Here is a 25,141-nt window from a genome sequence, read left to right as displayed (position 1 = left end):
GAGAAGCAGGTTGCCTGATATGAATGCAGAGGGGGAAAGAGCTGAACCTGTCTGTGGGAGATAGATTGGGACAAGAAGCCGGGAGGGGAGAGAGACTGAGATTGAAGGCTAGCAGAGGAGGGAAAACTGGTACTGTCTGGGAGACTCGGACTGGGAGACAAAGGGATAGACTGGGAACTGAAGAGGGAAAGGGGGTAAGGACTGAGATTGGACAAGGAGACTGGGGCTCACTTTTCAAGGAGACTGAGAACCAGTGGGGAGCGGAAGAAAGTGGGAGGAGGGGAAGACAGATTTGTTGAGGAGTAGGGGGAGAACTGGTACTGGCTGGGCAAAGAAACTGTGGATGTGGGTGACACTGAGATTGGATGAGGAGCCGAGGGAGGGAGACTGGGAGCCCTTGGATACAGGGAATGTAGATGGAGAGAAGGGGGAAGACTCAAAGTCAGGGGCTGGAGGGTGGGAGAGAGATCAGACAAGGAGCTGGTGAGGGAAACTGAGACTCTCTGAACAAGGAGACGGGGACAGGGATGAGCAGTCTGAGAACTGGAGATTAAGACTAACTAGGTGAGGAGAATGGGACTGGGATGAGGAGCCAGGGTTGCAACAGGAGTAGGGTGGAGGGAATGGAGAAGAAGGGCTTAAATCTAGGAGGAATGGGCAGAAGAGTCTGTGACAGCAAGAGCACACTCTCCCACAGAGTCTGGAATGGACCTTAAGATCCTTGAACCTCACCATTCTTCTTTTGTCAGGTGTGGGGGTTTTTGTTTTTTGTTTGTTTGTTTGTTTTAAGATTTAGGATATTACACACAAAAACCTACATTAGAAGAACATTATTAATGTTGCAAAGTCAAGCACTCAAAAGTTAGTAAGTGCCAGAATTAAGGTTACCTTAATTAATTAAGGTTACCAGAATTAAGGTTCAGACCAGGGTTTGAATAGTATGCAGTGTATAAGGGATGAAGCTATACGTTAGACAATGAGGTTAAATAGCTGTCATTAGGTGACCACCAGATTCACTGAGTGAGGCAGAGATCCTGTGGAAAAAATAGTATGTGATCATGTAATTAAATACTGTATCATAATGTGTATGCACAGTGGAGCTGAATTAAGATTGCACAGGCAGCCTTAATTCTGGTGTTTTCAGAATGTTTGAGCCTTTGACTTTGCAATCTTAATAATGTTCTTTTAATGTAGTTTTGGGTGTGTGCTCATGTATGCATGCACAATGTATATAGAGAGACCTGTAGATTATGTCCGGTTGTATTTACTATGTAGTGTGTGATTTTGTGATGGAATTATCTGTGGTACCATTTGTCACATTACAATTAGCAGCACTCATAGCACACTCCTATGGCACCTGTAGCACCTGACTTGAATTGGTAGCAAATGGACATTATTAAAATGTAAAAACACATGCACACACTTTAGAACAAGGGTTCTCAACCTTTCTTGAATCATCTCCCTCCCTTTAATGTTTTTAGTTGGAGCCCTTCTCCTCCTAGCCCATGCCCTTTACAGTAGTGAAAAGGATATTCTGTACTTGTGCAAAACCCTTCCTAAAGATTCACTTCTTCTGGGAGGTCCACAAACAGTAACCCACATGTTAGTTTAGTGTTGCAACACCGTGAAACATGATGGAGGGGCAGCCGGGCCAAATTTGAGAGGTGGTGTGAACCTAAGTGCCAGATCTCAACACCACTCACTCAGATTTGGCGTGGTTTGCCATGCCTCCTGGAAAGTTTGACCTGCCCCCGCCCTGGCTATAAACCTATGCTTTAGAAAAGATACAGCATTTGCCAGCAGGCTAAATGCTGAGAGAAGGAGTCACTCTTGCTGGTGTACGGAAAGAAAAGTGCATCTCCTCATGCCAGCCTGGCAGTCTATACCCTGGCTCGGGTCAGCTTAGAGTGGGCAGGGAGGGGGCTTAAAGTTTTCAAAAGCACCTCCATCCCATTTTCAAAAGAGATGTAGACAGTTAGGAGCCTAATTCCCATTGACAATGAAAGGCTTTTAAGCATCTAAGTCCTTTTGAAAATGGGGCTTAGACTCTTAAATCATGTAGGCACTTTTGAAAGGTTTACCCCATATCTTTAATGTCTACTTGGAGTGTCATAGGAGTAGCACATTCCCCCAAAATCCTCACTATATTGCACCCCCAGCCAGTCCCATATAGTTCTAGTGCTGCACTTGCTTGCTCTATGCACAAAAATGGAAGGCCTTATTTTGATTTTTCTAGCAGCTGGACTCGGCACCACTGAATGAATCAGGCTCAAGGGTGCAAAGTTAGTAGACAGCCTAAAAAAACAGGTGTGTTTTGTGGAATGTTCTAAAATGTTGGCTGTCCTTCTAAACGACATTCTCTAGCTTAGCTAGAATTTATGGGCTCGATGCGGGAATTAGTGGATGAAATTCTATGGCTTGTGTTAAGCAGGAGATCAGACTAAATGAACATAAGTCTCTTCTGAGCTTAATCTATGAAAATTGGCTAGTTTGAGGCTTAGATGTATTTCTGACAGAAGCAAATTCTAGAGGCAAGGGCCTTCTACTAAAATACCTTGTCTTCAATTCCTGTAAGCTTCACTCTTGGAACTGATAGCTTAAGTGTTCACAACTAACACAGGCATTGATGAGTTAGGGAGAAAGCTAGTCTCCTGAGTAACTTGGGCCATTTGGGTCTATGTGTTTGGTAGCCAAAACCTTGAATTTCACTCAGAAGTTCACGCAGATAGTACAGAGAGCAGAGGACAGGTGTAATTGCTCTCGTCATTTAGCCCCAGTCAGAGGGCAGGGAACTTCATTCTTCACTAACAGAAACATCCAAGTGGTCTTCAAAGTTAGTTCCACATAGGTAGAGCATGTTATAATAATATATGGAGAGATACCTATCTCACAGAACTGGAAGGGACCCCGAAAGGTCATCAAGTCCAGCCCCCTGCCTTCACTAGCAGGACTAAGTACTGATTTTTGCCCCAGATCCCTAAGTGGCCCCCTCAAGGACTGAACTCACAACTCTGGGTTTAGCAGGCCAATGCTCAAACCACTGAGCTATCCCTCCTCCCTAATAATAATCCAGCCTAGAGGTTACAAAGATGTGGATGACCAAAATAAAGCTAGCATCTGAGAAGAAAGAACACAATCCTGTGCCTGCTCACAGATGTACATCAGCATTTCTCGCCATGGATGCAACCTGTGTGTTTAGGAGCAAGACACCCTCCCTCCCCCAAGATTGTGAATCACCTTGGGAATAGGTGGACAGATAACCTCAGTGAAAGGAGCAGTTATGGGACCTGATTCTTCTCCTACATTGTTTTTACACTGGCTTAACTCCACTAACGTCAGTGTAGCCCCTCCTGATTTTCACCAGTGTAAGTCACATAGAATCAGTCACTCCGGCTTTTACTGATCCTCAGAATGCTTCCCACTTTCTCACTTCATTGTGAACTGCAGAAACACAGCACCTTTACAAGTCCAGGCAACTTTTAACTAGTTGCCTATACTTAGACTTGAGTGCCTAACTTTAGGTACCCAAATTTAAAAAATGTTGGCCATAGAGTTGATTGTTGTTGGAATATTGATGGCACTATAGCCGTATTGCTGCACAGTCATCTCAGTGCTTCACATAGACAAAAGAGGTGACGGAATGAGCCCAGCAGGACTCCATAACTGAGAACCCCAGGGAAGAAGGAGCAGCATCAAATTCTGGGAATGCTCTGAAAGGAGTGAGTGGAACCGCTCTAAAGCAATTCTATCTACTCCTACTGTGGCTTGCAGTCATATCAGCAGTACTGAAGATAGTTTACAGATATAAATAAATCACCAAAAGAATTTGGCCTTTGTCCAGGGCACTAAGGAAATGGATGACTGTACCATTTCAGTGCCATCCCCCCAAAAAAACGGTTACTAATCTTTCTGTAACTGTTCTTCGAGAGATGTTGCACATGTCCATTCCAATATACTCGAGCACAGTTGCCAGAATTTTTTTCCCCTAGTGGTATCCATTGGGTCGACTCTAGAACCCCTGGTGTCGCACACTCATAGCGTCAGTATAAAGGGCCCTGCCAATCCCTCTCCCCTTCAGTTTCTTCTTGCCAACCACCTCTGAGAGAGGGGCTGGAGGGTGGGTTTTGGAATGGACATGTACAACTCATCTTGAAGAACAAGAATTACAGAAAGGTTAGTACCCATGCTTGTATATGTCCATTCTAATGTATATGACTCACAAGCAGTTGTACTGGAGGTGGGTTCCGAAATTAAGGACTGGCTGACTATAACACAGCCCAGCCGAAGCTGGCATCATCTCTGGCCTATTGTGTAATGGCATAGTGTGTTGTGAATGGGTGAACTGATGACCAAGTTGCCACACTGCAGATGTCCTGAATTGAAACTTGTGCCAAAAAAGCAGCAGAAAAGGCTTGAGACCTCATATTGTGAGCTGTTAGGTTAGCCGGGGTGAGATGTTCGGGAGATCATAATGTGCCCTGATACGTGAAATAATCTACGACGAGATTCTCTCTGCAGAAATGGGCAGAGACCTTTCATTCTTTCCGCTATTGCTATGAACAGCTGAGTGGATCTGCTGAATGGTTTGGTTATTTGTATGTAGAAAGCCAAGCCACACCGAACGTTCAACGAGTGGAAGCGTTGTCCCTCTCTATTCGCATGTGGCTTAGGGTAGAACACTGGCTTGACTGCAATTGAATTATGAGATAGATTTTGAAAGGAATGACAAGTGTGGTTGCAACTGGACCTTTTCCTTGAAAAAGATCGTATATGGGCATTTCAAAGTGAGGGCTCGGATCTTTGGAACCTACCTGGCTAAAGAAAGGCTACTTTTCAGGAGAGGTGTAACAGCAAGGGTCAGGTGAGTTTTGACAGGGCAAAGTTTAGGTCCCATGTAAGGGTGGAATCCCTTACCTGGAGGTACACCATTGCTAGACCTTTGAGAAACCGGACAACCATGTTGGTGAAAAGGCAGAACGATTGTCGATCTTGGGATGGAAGGCCAGGATAGCTGCTAAATGGACTTTGACTGAGGAAAGGGCTAGACCTTGTTGTCTTAGAAGCAGATGGTCTAGAATGAGTTGTAGGGGTGACTACAGGGGCAGGACTTGTCGTTGGAAATACCAGATGGAGAACTGTTTTTGCAAGGTAGGTAGCTCTGGTGAATGGCTTTTTACTGCCCATTAAGACCTCACGGACTTGCTCCAAGCAAACTTGCTCCTCCGGATTCAGCCATGGAGCTTCCAGGGTATCAGAGACACAAGGTTTGGGTGTAGCAGCCAACTGAGATCCTGGGATATCAGGTTTGGGTGCAGTGGAAGCTGTAGTGGTGTCTCCACCAACATGCCTTGGGGTTGGAGAACCAGTGTTGCCTGCGCCATGCTGGGGCTATGACGATGACCTGTGCTCGGTCCCATTTGATCTTCATCAGAACTTTGTGAATAAGCAGCAAAGGAGGAAATGTGTAGTACAGGTGCCTTATCCACGGTAACAGGAACGCTTCTGCGAGAGACCTTGGGCTGTGACTTCTCAGGGAGCAGAACTCGTGGCATTTCCTGTTGATTTGGGTGGCGAACTGGTCTATGAGGGGAATCCCCCGCTATTGGAAGATGTCCCTCACAATGTCTGGACAGAGAAACCATTCATGGTGAAAGGAGAAAGAGATGATCTGCTAACTGGTTCTAAGTCCCAGGAAGGTAAGATGCCTCTAGATTGATGGAGTGATCAATGCAGAGCTCCCACAGGCAGATTGCTTCCTGACATGGGGGAAGAATGTGCCCTGCACTGCCTATTTATGTAGAACATAGCTGTCATATTGTCCTTGAGGATCAAAAATGGATTTGCACATCAAGTGAGGTAGAAACACCTGGCAAGCTAGACCTACTGCCCTGAGCTCCCTGACATTAATGTGCAGGGAAAGCTCTTCTTGAGTCCAAAGACCTTGAGTTCTGATGGACCCCGGGTGGGTTCCCCTACCAAGGACCGATGCATCGCATATCAGAGATAAGGGTGGCTGGGGTTTTGAAACGGTTACCCCTCCGCATACCATGTGAGTGAGGTGAGCACCTGGGCCAGAACCATGACCACTGAGTCCGGGTGATGGCGAGATGGGGAGTAGATCGTAGCTAGTTAGGCTTGCAGAGGTCTGAGTAGTAGCCTCACATGTTGCACTACATATGTGCATGATACCGTGTGACCAGGAAATTCATTCACTTTCTCGCGATCCTGATCCGATGACCTTGGAGAGATCTTATCAGGGACGCAATCAAGAGGAACCAGTCATTCGGCAGTAGTGCCCTTGCTTACACCAAGTTGAGCACTGCCCTGGTGAACTCTATCCCTTGAATCAGGATCAAGATGGAGTTCTGGACATTTAACAGAAGGCCCAGTGCATTGAAGGTTGATTGAATGAGACAGGTGTTCACTTCCACTTGAGCTCTGGACGGGCCCTTGACCAGCCAGTCGTCAAGGTATGGGAATACGTGGTATCCCTTTTTTCTGAGGAAGGCTACTACTACTGCCGTGCACTTTGTGAAAATACACAGGGTGACTGACAGGCTGAATGGGAGAACCACAAACTGGTAGTGACCTTGGTTCACTACAAACCTTAGGAAAGATCGAAATGTGAAGTAAGCATCCTTTAGATCAAGGGTGGCATACCAATTCTCAGGATCCAGTGAGGGAATGATGGACGCCAAGGAAACCATGCAGAACGTTGGGTTCTTGCGATATCAGTTGAGACGTTGCAGGTCTAGAATGGGTGTGAGGCTCCCTTTGGCTTTTGAAATTAGGAAGTCGTGGAAATAGAACCCCTTTCCACTAAAGTGAAAGTGAACCTCCTCCATGGCTCCCATGTGAAGGAGGAATTGGACGTCTTGCTCCAACAGGAGGTTGTGAGAAGGGTCTCTGAAAAGGAATGTGGAGGGGGAATGAGAAGCTGGGGTGGGCAGGAATTAGTTGGTGTAACCTAGCTCTGTTGTACTGAGAACCCAGAGGTCTGAGGTGGTAGGGGTCTAGGCATCCAGGAAATAGGAAAGACGGTTGGAAAAAAGGGGGTAGATGGATCCAATGCAGCGGGGATTGCGATGTCAACCTCGAGTGTCTTGTCAAAATGAGTGCTTTGACGACCTGAGGTGCCTGGGAGCTGACTGCGTAGGGCCTGATGAGGAAGTCCTTCTCCTCCTTCCCCTACAACTTGCTGGTACATTAAGTCCCAGGGATTTCAAGATTACCTTGGAATCCTTAAGGCCGTGCAGCCTATAATCTGTCTTTTTTGAGAAAAGGAGGATCTCTTGAAAGGGAGGTCCTGGGTGGTCTGTTGCATTTCCTGAGGGAGCCCCAAGGACTGCAGCCAAGAGCTCCTATGCATTGTAACCATGGTCGACATTGATCTGGCCGCAGAGTCAGCAGCTGTCTGTGGGGAGGCCCCAGCCATGGTGCTTCCTTCTTCAATTAGGGAGGAAAACTCCTCTCTGGAATCTTGGGGGAGCAGCTCCTTGAATTTAGTCAACAAATCCCACATATTAAAGTCATAGCACCCCAGCAGGGCTCGCTGGTTTGCTACACAAAGTTGAAGGCCCCCTGACAAGTATGCCTTCCGCCCAAAGAGGTCCAATTCCTTAGGGTCCTTTGCCTTAGGCATAGAATCTTGCTGCCCTAGGTGATCCCGTTCATTTGCCACCGCAACCACCAGGACAGAACAGGAGGGAAAATACATGGACAGTGCTGCCCTTGCTCCAGGGATGGTGCCTCAGATCCAATCAGTCTTCTCTGTGAAGTAGGTTGAAATTTGTACATTGGAACTTGGTGTTTTAAATTGGTGTTAAAGTATCTGTGAGAGAGACATGCAGTTATTATGAGGTATGACCACAGAATCTGTACCTTGTTTTCGTATGTTATACAGTTTAAGAAGGAGAATAATATATTTTTGTGCTTTGTTTTATATAAATGACTATGATGGGTTGAAAACTAGCAAAACAAATGGATTATTAAGTCTCTGTCATAAAAAATATAATAAATAAAGAAGCTTCTATTTATGTTATGAAGGTCAGTTTGTCTGTCCAGCTGGTACTTACAAGGCCCCTATCTGCATAGTACCTGAGCACCTCCGAAGTGTTTAAAAATAGAAATAAAAATAATAATGTGTATTTGGAAACCTAAAACTTTCACTTTCCCTGAAGCCATTTTGGCTAAATCCTATTAAAACTTGTCCTCGGTGATTTAAAATGAAGGAAGTGTTGCACTCTGGACAGATGGGAGGAATATACAGGAACATAAATACTCATTTCAGAAGCTGAACTAAACTTTGTTGCAGTATGAATGAAACTTTCACAGCCACTTCTCTTGCATCTTTACTTTCCCTACACAGGGCTGTCTTCTCTATACAGAACTATCCCCTATCTTATTTTGTCCTGGTCCTTTTTGGACTGGGCTTCTCTGACTGTCCAAGAGTTGACCAAGTAAAGGGTAAAGCTCTGCCCTCCGATGTCCCAGCTGTACCCCGCCACTGCACATTGCTCCCTCACTTTTCCTTCAAGAGCCAACTTCCCTGTTCCCACTTCACATGTATTTCCCCAAATGGCGCTGCTGGTCTTCAAGATGGGAGCTACAATGAACAGCTTCCCTAGTGGCCCAGTTTGGAACTGTGCTCTCCCATTTTAACTTTATCTTTGAACAGCACTCAATTTAACATTGCTTTAAACATGATTTTCCGTATACTCTATATGAAAAAAACAACAACCCAATCCTGAAAATGTGACCTCACAGTTACATGGTTCAATAAAAGCAATAATAAAAAAAATTGCTTTTTATTTAGATATTCATGAGTATGAGTCTTTGCTTTTTCCATATTTCTGATGAGGCCCAAATGTGTCATTTCATCAGTTCCACCTGGCAATAGTGTGAGAACATTTTTAGATAGATTTCACATAATGAAACAGAGTATTTCAACTTGCTAGTTTAAACAGAGTTCATAGTGAAATTTAATCGTAGTCCTTCCTGAATATCAATATCTGCTTTATTTTACCACCTTCTATATATATTCACTAGCAGCATGAAACAGCCTATGTTAACTTGGCATTCTGACAGAGGATTATTCTACTTTGCAGACTCTCTCTGCCTTCCAGCTATGTAGAGAATTCTATTAAAACGCTAATGCAACAGAAGCACATGAAACATTTGAAACGTTTTTGACAATTTTTCCACAATTACATTTTTAGCTAATTTAATGCTCTTGAAAGGTGTCGAACTGACAGCTCTAGAGATTTAGGTCCTCCATTCATCCACATAACCAGTACAGTACAGGCAGCAAGTGTTTCCCACATTGCAATTCAAATGCAAGATTCCCCACTCTGTCCACCAATGTGCACCCACCCTAACTTGGAGGATTGAATCTATAGTGACAAGGGGAATTAAGTCTCCATCCTCATTCATCTTTGACTTCGCTATTCCTCTCAATATTTTTTTCTACTGGTGTATTTCTTAAAGTTATGTTGTAAAATGATTAAAATTGAGTTAGAAATAGTGGTACATTTAAACTAACTGGTGGGTCTGTGTAATGGTGATTTAGGTAGCTGATCACATTTCTAATTTAAATTTGCCTGCTCTACTTTCTTTTTCAAACACAGATGCTCTTTTTCTGAAATAAAAGCAAATGAGCATTTATTAAGAAAGCAGTAGGGTCTCTTGGGGGTGGGGGTTGAGGAGGGAGAGATGAGTGCGGTCTTAGAATTGAAGGGAGTTTTTATTTCCTTATACATTTTAATATAGTTCATATATAGTTAGCTTCCAAATTCGTCATGAGTAGTATGTACAGTGAGGTAAAAAAGTTATCCTACCCAGGGGTACTAACCGCCTGTCTTAAGATATTGTTTTCCAGATGTAACTACAAATCTGGTAAGTCATTCTGCAGTGCTAGCAACATTAACTTGCCAAGGCAAAAAGCCATTTAATGATTTCAGAAAGTTTTTGTCATAATGTTTATGCAGTATTAGTTTAAACTATTTTAAGCATAGTTTTTCAAAGTTGTGTAATTTTAACATATTTTAAGATACTTTTATATTTTTTCACTCATATCTAAAAAATAGATTCTAAGGTTTCCCACTTTCCAGGGATCATGAAGAAAGTAACTAAAATGTCTATTTATTTATATCAAATGTCTGATTATTAATTTTAATAATACCTTAATTTGGATTTTTGCTGGTGATAATGATTGTGTGAGATCACGGGCACAAATTTGGAGCTGTTTTGAAGCCCCTTTGAGATTTTGGCTATAACTGTACAAGATCAGCTTAAAATTAAATGAATATAAAGTACCATAATAGGGTTCTGTCATCACTACTTAAAATACAGCTAATAATATGCAAATATGCATAACAAAGAATTTCTAGGTTTTCTAAGGCTTTTTCATATTTGTATATTTGCTTCTGCATTCAGGTTTTGGACTTTTCTCCAAGACTGTTTTAACCTGATTGCTTTTCAGCTGTGAAAACAATTTTTATAACCAAACTAAACAATGTATTGCATATGGAAAACGCCAACAAGAAAACTGGAACATGTGTTTCTGTGTACCATTTAATCTATATTTGCCCATGCAGAAAGTTTGTTTGACAAAATAGCGTATAATTCTCTTGCTGACAGAATAGTTTGTTTTGTTGCATACAGTTTGACTAAAATTGTTCTTATATTATCTTTAGAAAAGCAAATTATTTAGGGCAGGAACCCTCAGGCGGTCACAAGGTGCTTACATGGGGGTAGCGAACTGTCAGTTCCGTTGGGCTGACAGCCCCAAGCTCCCATTAAATTAAATTAAACTCACCCATTTTTAATTTATAAGCGGGGAGGTCACGCTCAGAGGCTTGCTGCATGAAAGGGGTCACCAATACAAAAGTTTGAAAACCAGTGATTTAGGGCTTGATTCTGTCACATTTACTCATGGTGAATAATATCTTACTCTGAAAGTAACCCCACTGAAATCAGTCTGACTAGTTGTGGAGTACTAACATGAGTGCAGGTGACAGAATCTGGCCCTAAGTATTAATAAATGTTATGCAGGCTTCATAATAAATGATGGTGCAGTATTTCTAGACAACTAGGAGATACTGATAAGAGTTGGTCAGAATTTAAAATATGAAAAAGAAAAGTTGCTGTATTCAAAACTGTATCAATGATGAGTTATCTTCTATCTTTCTGTGAAGGGCTATCGCCAGAAGGATTATTTCATTGCAACCCAAGGACCACTTCCTCATACAGTGGAAGACTTCTGGCGAATGGTGTGGGAGTGGAAATGTCACACGATTGTTATGCTTACAGAAGTTCAAGAAAGGGAGCAGGTATGATTCAGTTGTGCAAAGTTTGTAATTATAAGGTCCAAGCTCTTTCTGTTAATACATCCTTTTTCCTTCCCTGCCTTGAATCTCCCTGCAATGATTATTCTGTGCCCATTGCCCCTACAGGTAAAAGCAAAGGGCGTGTGCACGCCAGATTTTGTCCATTTAACTTACAGCTACATTCATAGACATCAAGTGTAATATAATGTCTTATTCAGGGGACTAAAAATTCACAAAAATGAATTGCACAAACTTTTGTTGTTGTTATATGTAGTGCCGGTAGTGACCTTATGCCCTGGAATCACCAGTCCGGTGCTCTTTCTTGGCTCTGTACGTCCCTGGTGATTCTGTGATAGCCTCAAGAATAGAAAGTTACAGCATAGTCCAACTGGGTCTGTCCCCAGTCCAAGTCGGCTCAGACCTTTCTTGGTCCCTGTCATAACTATAAAGGGAAGGGTAATAGCTGTCCTGTGTACAGTACTATAAATCCCTCGTGGCCAGAGACTCCAAAATCCTTTTCCCTGTAAAGGGTTAAAAAGCTCAGGTAACCTGGCTGGCATCTGACCTAAAGGACCAATAAGGGGACAAGATACTTTCAAATCTTGGGGGAGGAAGGCTTTTGTTTGTGTTCTTTGTTTGGGAGTGTGTTCGTTCTCGGGGACTGAGAGGGACCAGACATCAATCCAGGTTCTCCACATCTTTCTAAACAAGCCTCTCCTATTTCAAACTTGTAAGTAAATAGCCAGGCAAGGCGTGTTAGTTTTCCTTTGTTTTTCTCAACTTGTAAATGTACCTTTTACTAGAGTGTTTATCTTAGTTTGCTGTACTTTGAACCTGAGACTAGAGGGGAGTCCTCTGAGCTCTTTAAGTTTGATTACCCTGTAAGGTTAATTTCCATACTGATTTTACAGAGATGATTTTTACCTTTTTCTTTAATTAAAAACCTTCTTTTTAAGAACCTGATTGATTTTTCCTTGTTTTAGATCCAAAGGGGTTTTGGATCTTGATTCACCAGGAGTTGGTGGGAGGAAGGAGGGGGGATGGTTAATTTCTCCCTGTTGTAGATCCCGGGGGGGGGTTGGAACTGATTCACCAGGAGTTGGTGGGAGGAAGGAGGGGAATGGTTAATTTCTCCTTGTTTTAAGATCCAAGGGGTTTTGGATTTGTTTTCACCAGGGATTTGGTGAGGGTTTTTCAAGGCTTCCCAGGGAGGGAATCCATTGATGGTGGCAGCCGAACCAGAGCTAAGCTGGTAGTTAAGCTTAGAAGTTTTTCACGCAGGCCCCTACATTTGTACCCTAAAGTTCAAAGTGGGGATCTCAGTCCTGACAGTCCCCAGTCCAGAATCGATCCTCCTTCCTGCTGACCACACTATATCACCTTCCCAGAAGCCCCTCCTTTGTCTTCTTTCCTGGGCAAACAGATCACCTGAGCTTGCTCTCTTCAGTCTTTTGTTCTCCCACTGGCCAAAACCAGCTGGCTTCCAACTTGGGTAGGGCCTTTGGATCACCAGTTGCTAGTTCCAAAGTGTCCAGGCTGTTGTCTGGGGTTCAGGCTGCTAGGCAATGTCACACCTGGTCCTCTGCAACAATAAACACTCTTCCCCACCACCTGATTAAACGTGCAGCAAATAGGGGAAACCGAGGCACATATAATATTCATACAAAACATTAAGAAAATTATCTACTTCATCACAGCCTTACATTTAGGTTGCATAACACTTCATTATAAAATATTCTGGCTGCCTTTTTTAGAGAAGTAATAACTCTTCCACTGTTTGCAGCAGGCTTTTAAAATATGGCAGGGGGAAAGATCTTGTGCTAGAGAAGTGCCTTTTCTTTGTCTCATGAAATTCCACTCAGGTTTAGCTGAGATATATATGCTTTGGAACATTGCCACTTCTGTTGCTTGAATTGTCAGCAAAATTTCAGCAACATTCAAAACCATCATAGAATCACAGAATTGTAGGACTGAACGGGGCCTAGAGAAGTCATCTAGTCCAGTCCCTGCATTCATGGCAGGATTAAGTATTATCTAGACCATCCCTGACAGGTGTTTGTCTAACCTGCACTTAAAAATCTCCAATGATGGAGATTTCACAACCTCCCTAGGCAATTTATTCCAGTGCTTAACTATCCTGACAGTTAGGAAATTTTATCTAATGTTCAACCTAAACCACCCTTGCTGCAATGTAAGTCCATTGCTTCTTGTCCTATCCTCAAAGGTTTAGGAGAACAATTTTTCTCCCTCCTCCTTCTAACAATCTTTTATGTACTTGAAAACTGTTATCATATCTCCTCTGTCTTCTCTTTTCCAGACTAAACAAACCCAGTTTTTTCCATCTTCCCTGATAGGTCATTTTTTTCTAGACCTTTAATCATTTTTGTTGCTGTTCTTTGGACTTTCTCCAATTGTCCACATCTTTCCTGAAATGTGGCTCCCAGAACTGGACACAATACTCCAGTTGAGGTCTAATCAGCATGGAGTTGAGCAAAAGAATTCTCATGTCTTGCTTACCACACTTCTGCTAATACATCCCAGAGTGACGTGTGCTTTTTTTGCAACACTGTTATACTGTTGACTCATATTTAGGTTGTGATCCACTATAACCCCCAGATCCTTTTCTGCAGTACTCCTTCCTAGGCCGTCATTTCCCATTTTGTATGTATGCAACTGACTGTTCCTTCCTAAGTGTAGTACTTTGCATTTGTCCTTACTGAATTTCAGTCTATTTACTTCAGACCATTTCTCCATTTTGTCCAGATAATTTTCAATTTTAATCCTATCCTCCAAAACACTTGCAACCCCTCCTAGCTTGATATCATCCGCAAACTTTATAAGTGTACTCTCTATGCCATTATCTAAATCACTGATGAAGATATAGATCAGACCCAGAACTGATCCCGGTGGAACCCCACTCGTTATGCCCTTCCAGCTTGACTGGGAACCACTGATAACTACTTTCTGGGAACAGTTTTCCAACCAGTTATGCATCCACATTATAGTAGCTCCATCTAGGTTGTATTTCCCTAGTTTGTTGAGAGGGTCATGCGAGATAGTATCAAAAGCCTTACTAAAGTCAAGCTAGACACTATAATAGGAACTCCAGAAGTATACATTCTGGCTGTTGCCATACAGCTGTAGTGGATTGTGGGGAGAGTTGGGCCAGGCTTCCCTGACAAATCCTCTCCCCATCCCACCAGTAAATGGGCCCAAAGGCTCATCCACCCATCCCTGTTGGAGACCATGTGGGCAGCAGCTCCCCCCACCTCATTGAGGGAGACGAGAACTGAGCCAGGTTCCACCTAGTCGCCCTGAACCCTCAGTCTAGTGGCTCTTCCCCCTCTAGGATAACACCCTTTTCTTTTGATCAGCTAATGAAGTGAGTCCTGTAGTACAAGCTGTGCTGCAGTGCTGAAGGTTCAGGGTTCAAACCCTGAGGATGGTGCACAATGGGGCATTTGTTACAGTAGTACATAATAAAATTTGGTTTTACCTTTTTTACTTTTTAAAAACACCTAGGAAACGACATACAAAAATTAAAAGAATGTTATTTAGTTTGCAAAGTCAAGAACAAAGTTAGCTAATGCAAGAATTACAATTGTCTGTGCAAGCTTTAAATTTGGTCCTCTTGTACATACGTATTTAATTCCATGATCACATAATAAAACCATGTAGTTTCAAATGGACTCCTGCCTGTTTCAGGACAACGGTGCTCAGGGAATGAATCAGGGTTATGTAGTGAATGAGGCTGTTTGTAGGATCTCTACCTTATTTGCCGTACAAAATTGAAGGTGTGTAGCAAATAAGGCAGGAGACTGCAGGAAGAAAAAGGATGCTCTTGTAGTTAAGGCAGATGAATGCCACAGAAGAGAACTCACTGCTATCCTTGCCTCTGCCATAGTTTTCCAATGCAATGCTGAGCAAGTAATTTAAACCACAGTTTTGGCAGGTGGCTACTAGTTGTGTGTTCCTCATTTTCTGGTTGTCGAACTTGACATACTTGGGCCTGCTTTGCAAAAGTGTGGAGCACTTACAACTGCCCATGAAGTATATACTTGATGTGGATGCTCAAAACTTTTTGTAATAAGGCAGTGTGGTCTGGAGGAATCTGTTCAGGGCTGGGAGCCAGAAATTTCTACATCCTAGCTCTGTCACTGATTCACTGTGTGCAGGGCCGGCTCCAGGCACCAGCTGATCAAGCAGGTGCTTGGGGTGGCCAAGGGGAAGGGGCGGCATGTCGGGCTCTTTGGCGGCAATTTGGCGGAGGGTCCCTGTCCCTCTCGGAGTGAAGGACCTGCCGCTGGATTGCCGCCAAAGAAGAGGCGCGGTGGAGCTGCCACCGATCGCAATCGCTGCTTTTTTTTTTTTTTTTTTCCCCGCCGCTTGGGGCGGCAAAAACCCTTGAGCCGGCCCTGACTGTGTGCCACTGGCAAGTTTTTTTTTGTCTCAGTTTTCTCCATCTGTAAAATGAGGCAAATAATGTTTTGTTATCTCACAGGGGAGATGTGGTATGAAATTCATTAATATTTGTGAGCCACTCAGATATTATGGTGATGAGTGCCCTAGAAAAGACCGAAGAAATGAATAATTATGTATTCAGTTTAGGGTTTGGATAGCATGCAGTAAATAAGGCAGGAAGTCACACTGAATGATAAGGATAAAAAGAAAAACTGAATAACTTTTATTCCCGGAGCACTATCCATCCTGTACGTTGAACGAGGCAAGGGTCCTGTGGAAACAAATAGTAAGGGATCATGTAGTTAAAGACTATATCATAAAACATGTGCACAAGGGGGATGAATTATGGTTGCACAAGCAACCTTTGTATAGTATCTCACACATTGGCATGACTGATCTGAAGAGTTGTTTTTTGGACTTAGTCCCAGGTTTGTTTGTCTTTAGTTTTGGGGGGAGGGCATTAATCCCCCATTTTTACTTCTACCAATGTTTTCATACATTAACATCACTAATAATTGTTTTACTTTTTCCTTTGTTCCAAATCCAGCATAGTTATCACCTATCTTTTGTATATTGGCTTGTTTTCTAACAGCCTGAAGTGCTGAATTAAATTACTACTACTATCTTAAATAGTGCAAGGAGTTTACGAAATAGCTGGTCTAGGCTAGACACTGATTAGGCATTTAACTGCAGAAGTTCTGTAGAACAAATTTAAAATGCTGTGCATGACCTGCTAAGATGTGCACAACAGCTTAGAAGAAGAATGTTGCAAGGAACATTTACTATTGTGTTTCAATTTTACAGGAAAAATGTTTTCAGTACTGGCCATCAGAGGGCTCTGTAACTCATGGAGAGATAAATATAGAGATAAAGAATGACAGTCTTTTGGATGCCATAAGCGTAAGGGACTTCATAATCACATTCAATCAGGTATTGTCTTGAAAGTATAGTGTTTCCTACACTTCTAACTATTTATAACCATGATAGATTTATGAGCTTGTGCTTTTGTGTCTGTGTGGTAAGCCAAGACAATACATTACATAGGTTTTGTGAGAAATAAGGTGTGTTTTATATTAGCAAACTGTCAGCTAGCCTTTTATTAATTAAGAGAAAGTACTTATATGAAACAGTTTGTTTAAGGATTCACATCACATTAATCAAATGGAAATTCTGGCCAATTCAACATTCCCGCTTTTCATGTGGTGGTTTTATTTTGTGCTAAACAATGCCGTTCTTCTTATAGTTGTTGGGAATTGTAGTAAAAAAAATGCACATGCATGTTGCTGAAAATTTGCCCAAATGTATTAAATTATAATGAAATCTCTTTATAACACACATACCTCTGCCCACCATCAACTGTTTCCAGACAAGTAGGATCCTGTAGTCGAAGGAGTGATACTCTCAGGGCCATTCTTGAACCTTGTGTGGTTGTTATGGACCAGGATGTAGGCGGTCTGGCCTAGTAGTCAGACCAGGAGTCAGGTCTAGTGAGCAGAGCAGGCATCCAGGTTGGGGAACAAGCCAAGGGTCAGCATGAGAGTCAACTACTAGTTACCAGAGCCAGGGGTCAAGCCAGAGTCAGAATCAGGAATCGATGGTGAGGGTCAGAGATCAAATGACTGAGCCAAAGGTCAAACCAGAATCAGGGTCAGAAATCGAAGGCTGGGTCAGAGCCATGACTGCTAACTGTTGATTGGAGTCAAGGCATAAGGGCAGGAACTGGAGGAGAGGCAAGGATAATGTATGGAGATATACCTATCTCAGGGCATGTCTTCACTACCCGCCGGATCGGCGGGTAGCAATCGATCTATTTGGGATCGACTTATCGCGTCTAGTGAAGACGTGATAACATCGATCCCTGATCGCTCTGCCATCGACTCCGGAAATCCACCGCGGCAAGAGGTGGAAGTGGAGTTGACAGCGGAGCGGCAGCGGTCAACTCACCACCGCCCTCACAGCCAGGTAAGTTGACCTAAAATACGCAACTTCAGCTACGCTATTCATGTAGTTGAAGTTGCCTATCTTAGGTTGACCCCCCCGTAGTGTAGACCTAGCCTCATAGAGCTGGAAGGGACCCTGAAAGGTCCAGCCCCTGCCTTCATTAGCAGAACCAAGTACTGATTTTTGCCCCAGATCCCTAAGTGGCCCCCTGAAGGATTGAACTCACAACCCTGGGTTTAGTAGGCCAATGCTCAAACCACTGAGCTATCCCTCCCCCCCTAGGATCAAGCACAGAGCAGGAGCATGGTGGGAACAGGAGCAAAGATGGGATGAGGCAGGAGCCAGAAGCAGAGTAGGAATCAGGAACAGGGTTGGTGCAAGAGGCAGGCACAAGCAGGGTCCTATGCAGCTACAACAGGAAATCGCCTTGTTGCTCAGACATTCTTCCTGTGCCTCCTTCTGGCTTAAATAGCATAGTTGGACTAATCTGCGGAGCAGGGTGATCCTCCAGTAGGGGTCCTCATGGATAGTGCCTGGGCTGAGGCTATTGTCCTACTAGCTTCTCGGCCCACCAGATTTCAGCAGACATTGAGTGGCTGTCTGGGGATTCCCAGGCCTTGGTTCAAGACCGGGATATCACAGTGTTATGAATATCACTAGAAATGTCAGCATTTGTTTGGTAAATGATTGCATCATTGTTTTTTGAAAATTCTTAGTTTTCCTGCAGTAAAAGTTTAGAATCTGACTATGACTAAAGTTTATGCGTGCGCATACATGCACGAGACAAAAGGAACTAAGCTAAAGCAATGAGTTTATGAAGTATAGTAAGGGATTGTTATAGGTATCCTGCTACACAAACATCCATTCCTGGCATGCTTTGACTTCTGACTGTGATATTGTAAACCATTAGAAGCACAAATAACACAATTCAGTTTGTGTTCGCACAGCAGCTCTTTCACCATCACTATCATGCTCTGCATCCCCACCTACCATGCTGCCTAACAGTGTTAATGTCAGTACAATTTGGGTACATCTGGATGAGTATCCTATAATGCCTGTGCAGAGAATAGAGTACCCAGAGAACAAACACACAAAGCAGCAGCAGCAACATTTGGGGCAGTGCATTCTAGAATATCCTACTGCACACACAGCTGAGGAGGAGGACAGGACAAACCATTTGCACAAATATGATTAAGTGGTCTAGTCTTCATAGCACAAAACAGTGCGCCAAATAGGACGGGTTTGCCTGCACTGAGCTTTTTTTTCAAAATGTCCCTCAGGTGCATTGCTACCTACCTGTGGTGGCAACCTTGGAAATTCTAGTGTAGACAAGGAGTTGATGTTTTTACCTATAAGTCATCTACATTTGCTTTTGAGGAAGGTTGGATGATTTGAGCTCCCACCATTGTTACCAGCAATGGAGCAATACCAGTAATAGTGCAACCGTGGGAAATCTCAGAAAAAAAAAATCTCAGGGTAGTTAAGGTCTAAGAGGGTGCAGAGGCCACATTTTTCCAAGCCTGGCCAGTTCTAACCCCATCTTTTGAGGTGGCTTGTTGGTTAGCCAGGAATAACCCTTGTGCCCAGGGGAACATAAGCACAACAATGGAGTTTGGCCTCTGCATCAAGGAGGCAAGAAGCTCTTTCCAACTTCTCCATCTATGCCTCAGTCTATCCAGACAGGAGCCAAGCACAATCGAGCCCTAAATTTTAGTCAACAGATACTGAACTCATTCTTCTCATAATGATTTCTAGAGTAATGCCACTTGAAATGGAATAATATTTCTCTGTGTATTGTTCAAATCATCACAAAGAGATTATAAAATTCTACAGAACTATAAGTTTTCGACTGCCCTGTATTTTTCCTACATTACCTTGCTTCTTTCACACCAAGCTCTATAAGTGTGCAGTTGTGACAGCACTTCCCGTGCTCCCCCTTTTTGTGCACCCTTGTTGCACTACGTCAGACCTGGCTCATAGTAATTATATTTGGAATAATCATGCAATGGTGAGAAGTCATAATAGAAAACTGTAATGAAATAAATACCCATCTATGCCCTTTCTGTAAGAATGCTTAAATAATCAACATCTCTAGGGGCAAAGGTGGTTAATTTTTCAGATAACAAATAAAGTTGGACGAAACTGAATAAAAGGGTTTAGACCACAAAAAGGTCCTCGGTTTGTGACCTTGAAGTTTTCACTGACATTTTGGATACAGCCTTAAGCGTGATGAAAACCCTAAGCCATTGATTTTCATATTTGAAATTAATAGTCTTTACAATATGCCTTTAGAACCAGCTTGATGAAACAGTTGTGGAAATCAAAGGGGAAATTATAGGGTAAATTTTCAGTATACTCACAGGGCATTAAGAGAGAGAACTACCTGAGATGCATGATTAATTTATCATGCAGCAGGTTGAAAATGGCCCCTGTATCATCATGTTACAAATTTTTGTATAAGAAATGTTAAAGGTAAAAAAAAAAAAAAGTGTCCCTGCATTTTAAACTGACAACTACATTAAATCTGTTCCTGCCACACTTTTGAATTATCAGGAGAAGCAGAGCAGACTTGTCCGACAATTTCATTTTCATGGATGGCCTGAAATTGGAATTCCTGCTGAAGGAAAAGGAATGATTGACCTCATTGCAGCTGTCCAAAAACAGCAGCAGCAGACAGGAAACCATCCAATTACTGTGCATTGCAGGTAAGACTTATTTCTTCTCTGCTTTTTTAAAAATTTTGTAATCATTCCTATGATTTATGATCTGTATAACATTCTCCGTCTTCCCTTTCTTCTGGTTTGGTGATTATCATGGCAATGTTCTATTCCAAGGGACTGCACAGTACTTTTTAAAACAAAACAAAACAAAAACTCTGTTTCTTCCTTAGTTATTGGTTAGTAAACAATACAAACCATTAGCCCAAGCCTCACTCCCCTAGTGGTGAGAGGATATGTGTCAATTACAGTTGCCTGAGGAATAAAACATTTGAATGCACACTTGCACCTGAACTTCATTTAGTCTTGTGAGTGGAAAAGTACAACTGCAGTGAAATTTTATAAAAATGTATATTGCAGTAGCCCCCAGAGGTCCCAGTCAGGATCAGAATTCCATTGTGCTATCTGCTGTCAAGAAATATAGTAAAATGTGGTCCCTGCATGAAATCTAATTTTAAGGCACACAAATGAGTTTAACAAACAGGAAGGAGGAGGAATTGGGAGAACAAGGAGAACAATGATAAGATCACACTCTGACATCACTAGCGTACAGCTTAATGAATGTGATACAATTAAAAGGTATTTTTTCCTCAGACATTTTCCATTTCATTTATTTGCTTCCCCTTTAATTTCTGCCCAGTTTGTTTAAAAAAAATAATTATTATTTATTTGCCTTTGCCTGGATATTTTATTTTCTTCAAACCCCTGTCCTTTTTCAGGGGTTTTTAAAGTCTGTTTCTTTTTTGTTTTGAACTTTCACTTTTGCCAGTTTTGGGTGTTTTTTTTAGTGTCTTTGCTCATTCCAATAGAATAAAAATTAATTTTTTTTAATCCTTTACCTATTTTAGATATTTTTTAAAATCAAAATAACAATACACTCAGTTCTCCTGATATCCCTTTTCTATGTCCATGTCCTTACCAAGGTTACTGCCGTCTCCCCCACAAAGAGTCGAGTCTTCTTTAACAAGGCAAACTCAAGCCCCCTGTTAACAAACGATGATATCACTGGAGCTCCTGAGGCACTGAAGGTGAAGTTGCCATATTCCTCAAGTGAGGGGTTATTAAGCTCATGCTTAACATTGACATCTCTTGACACTGGCGACTTTACAACTATTGATTATTTGGCATTATTCTAAAACCTGTTGAAGGAAATTTGACAATTTGTAATTAGCATGTAAACTCTTTAGGGCATCTCTTTATTCTGTGTCTGCTCTATGACTGGTGCTCCCAAGCATTACCTTGATACAAATAGTAACTATCACCTGTCTCTAATTTCCCCTTTTTGGGGAAGATTATTCAGCAGTTTGTGGTAGGACAACTCTGGTGACGTCTGGAGTCCTCAGATTACCCCCTTTTAATCCGTCTGATGACTTGGGTGTGGTGCACAAACTACACTAATTTCATTGGTTGATTATCCCTTCGAAATAGACAGAGGTCAAGTTCCCATGCTGATTCTTTTAGATCTAACAGTAGCCTTTTATTGTATTGACCCTGAGGTTTTCAGCACCTGTCTGTGGTCTCCAGCAGGGGAGACGCTTAGCATCTGCAGTATGATGGTGACAGTGAATGTTATTTGTAGAGGTACGCCCGTCTTTTTTTTCAATGAGGTCTGCAAACTGGAAGTGCCTTTGGATTTTGGCAGCAGCCATTTGCCTTTTGATAACAGGCAATTGATTATTTCCCTCTCCAAATTGGTTGTTGCAATGTGCTCTACAGGAAATTACCCTCAAAGACCACTTGGAAGCTACAGCTAGTGCAGAATGCAGCTGCCCACTTACCAGCTATGAGTTAGTGATGGAGAGCATATTACACCTATTCTCTGAAGGGTGCACTGACTTTCAGTTTGTTCTGGGAACAATTAAAGGTGCTGGTCTTGATCCATGGAACCTATGATTTGGGTTTGGGTTACTTGAAAGATCTGTGTTCTCATGCACCATTGGAACAAACAGCTGTGGTGACACTTTTGCTAACAGTGCCTTGATTTGAATGTCGGGGAGCTTGAGTCTGTCGACATTCAGGACATGGTCTAAGAATATGCACATTAATTAACAGAAAAAGCAATTCCTCTCTCCTACTTTTTGCTTCTGATTTGTTTTGTGCTTTGCTATTTTCACATATTTTCCCTAAAGGCTTATTTTCTCTGTACCAATTGAACTCGTGGACACTAACAGTTTTAGTGCCTGATTCTGCAGTTTGACAGTGGATTCCAGCAACTACTTTTTGAAATCTGTTAGTAAGTCAGGACGTTGAATGCTAATTAAAGTGGGTAAAATATGGGATAGTTTTAGCCAATCAGTAGGGAGAAAAGCCGCTCTTTTGCCTAACAGTATTCCTTTGGTTAATGCAACACGTTGGAAGTCAAGGAACTAGAACCACATATTACATCTAATACTTCCATCCTCTCAGACCCACAAAAGCTTTGAAGAATTAGGTTAATGTTGTAGGCCACATTTCTCCCGGAATTTTAACATATGTTTATTTCAAAACACCACTAGAATGATAAAAACAGTATTCCAAAATCCTTAAGACTTAGAACTCTCTACTCTTCTCAGTTACATAGATTCACATGAGAGTATATTTTGGAAAATCATCTGCTATACTTGAAAACTCTCACATCCACATTCTTAAGGCTATGACTAGAACCTTCTCTCAGATACACATAGATTCAAATCTTGAAAAACCACCTAGTGCATTTCAAGTCCAGCAGCTGATTTTCCAAGATGTATGTTAATGTGAGCCCATGTATTTTGAGGATTAAACTCTAAGCCTTTAGGAATTTAGGAATTTTCTGTGCAAGTGTGAGCTTGCAATTGCAGTAGCTCCTTGCCCAAGGTATGCAGTGATTTCCACATGCTTAAGAAGGGAAGGAAGCCAATGGGGCAGATCCTCAGGTAAATTGTCTACTGAAGTCAATGGAACTATGCCAGTTTACACCAGCTAAAGACCTGCCCCCTGGCTTGATTCCCCTCTTAAGTATGTGTTTTAGTGTCTTTATTCGTGGGAAGTTCAGCTTTCACCTTCTAAGTAGAAGGATCTAATTTAGCCATTTTTATCCATGAATGTTATGTCTGTAAAGCAGAATGCACTCTTATTTAATTTTTGAGTTGTGTACTTTTGATTATAATCTCTGCCACCTGCAGTAGCATACATTTAGTCAAGTACTTGGTTTAATTTTTTGTTTAAATCATATTGCATACAGAAAATTAAATGTCTAATGTAGCAACTGTTAAAGCAGGTTTTGGTTATCCACTGTGATGTATTTTTCTGACAGAGAAACATGACACTAATAATCATGGGTGAGCTGTTTGTATTTGTATGAAAATTATTATCAGCAAAAATAAGCTTTCCTTATCCCGTAAAATATAGGCACATTACTGATTCATATATCACCAAAATCATTGTTTGTCATTTAGAGAACTTGCAAATTAAAACAAAAACTGCTTAGAGCAAATCTCTTTAACATGCCTATGACTTATTAAACATTACAATCAAGTTCTTAAAAACAAAACTGGGCAATGAAAAGTAGTGAAGTGCTGGAAGTGACTAACTCTTTGTGGTTCATACATGAGACAATGATTTTTCTTTTGTAGTTGTGCCTCCAAAAAGGCAAAAGAGGAACTCCCAAATGTTGACTGTCCACTTCGGTTCTTGAGAGCGGCATCTCTGGTTACAAGGGAGGGATGCAGTAACTGGAGATTTATTGGGAAATGTCTAAATTTAGCCTGTCTGGAGTAAAAAGTGAAAAAAAACCTAAAATCCTTGGCCCTAAGTCATGTTTCCTACCTTATCTGCAGTTTTAAAATGCCTCTCAGATGAGGAAAAAGTGGTGGTTTAAAAGGTGAATAGAGGCAAGGTTATGATATTCTCTGCAATTTCATAAGTAACTTATCAATGGAAGAAACATCTCACAGTGCACAGGAGCAATTCTTTCACTGGCCAAAATATGTATTATCTTAGAAGGAAAAAAACAGACATTTTCACTGAGTATGATGAGGCAGAATCCTCTTAAATAAAATATTACTCAAGAGCTCTGATGATATGAAACCTGACAATGATGAGGGGTGATATGGTTTTGTTACTTTGTTTATCTCAGAATTTTGTGTAAGGAAGTTTAACATAACCCAGATTTTCCCCCTCTCTTTTTTGATGCAGTCTGTGAATTGTTTTTCAATCTCTAGTATGTGTATATATGTGGGTAAAGAGGTTGTACTAATTAGCATTTATTCCTACTTTTTAAAAATAATACATCCTACCTAGAGATCAACATGAGGAAATCTAGTGCCACTTCGTACAATATCATTTTCCTTTTTTAGCCCTGACCTACTAGACGCTCTTTCAAATGGCTGCATAGGGAGCAAGCCCAGTGGTTGAAAGCTCTCTGATACCTTGGGATTTTTGCAAGTAAGTTAATGCAGATCTTATCAGCATTAATTCACCTGCTTTTCCCTTCCACAATATTGAACACGTCTCTTCCAAAGGATGGATATGGTAGCAGAACCTCTGAGAGCACAGCTTCACTGCCAGGGGCACTGGAAGAGGGGGCAGAACTAAGTCCAGATTCACAGGGCTGCTGAGCAAATGGTTGTGTGTGCGTTCATGCATGTGTGTGTGTATTCCAGATCTTCTGAGTTTGGGAGCCAAACATCTCTTGGAAAATAGCCCATATAGGGGACAATAAGGCCTGTTGTTATCTAC

At 42.0% G+C, this 25,141-nt stretch overlaps 1 protein-coding gene across 7 annotated transcripts in view; it reads left to right on the top strand.

Moving 5' to 3' along the window:
- The window catches only part of PTPRE (protein tyrosine phosphatase receptor type E), a 247,563-nt gene that overhangs the window by 210,852 nt on the left and 11,570 nt on the right, over positions 1-25,141 (top strand). For all 7 annotated transcript variants that reach the window (XM_054035388.1, XM_054035387.1, XM_054035392.1 and 4 more), the window contains 3 exons: positions 11,196-11,330; positions 16,593-16,718; positions 20,283-20,434. In XM_054035388.1, coding sequence (XP_053891363.1) covers positions 11,196-11,330; positions 16,593-16,718; positions 20,283-20,434 — 413 coding nt within the window. The remainder of the gene's footprint in view (positions 1-11,195; positions 11,331-16,592; positions 16,719-20,282; positions 20,435-25,141) is intronic.

Source organism: Malaclemys terrapin, chromosome 7 (assembly GCF_027887155.1).
Source record: "Malaclemys terrapin pileata isolate rMalTer1 chromosome 7, rMalTer1.hap1, whole genome shotgun sequence".
Taxonomy (NCBI): Eukaryota; Metazoa; Chordata; order Testudines; family Emydidae; genus Malaclemys; species Malaclemys terrapin.
This window is presented reverse-complemented; position numbering and strand designations above follow the sequence as displayed.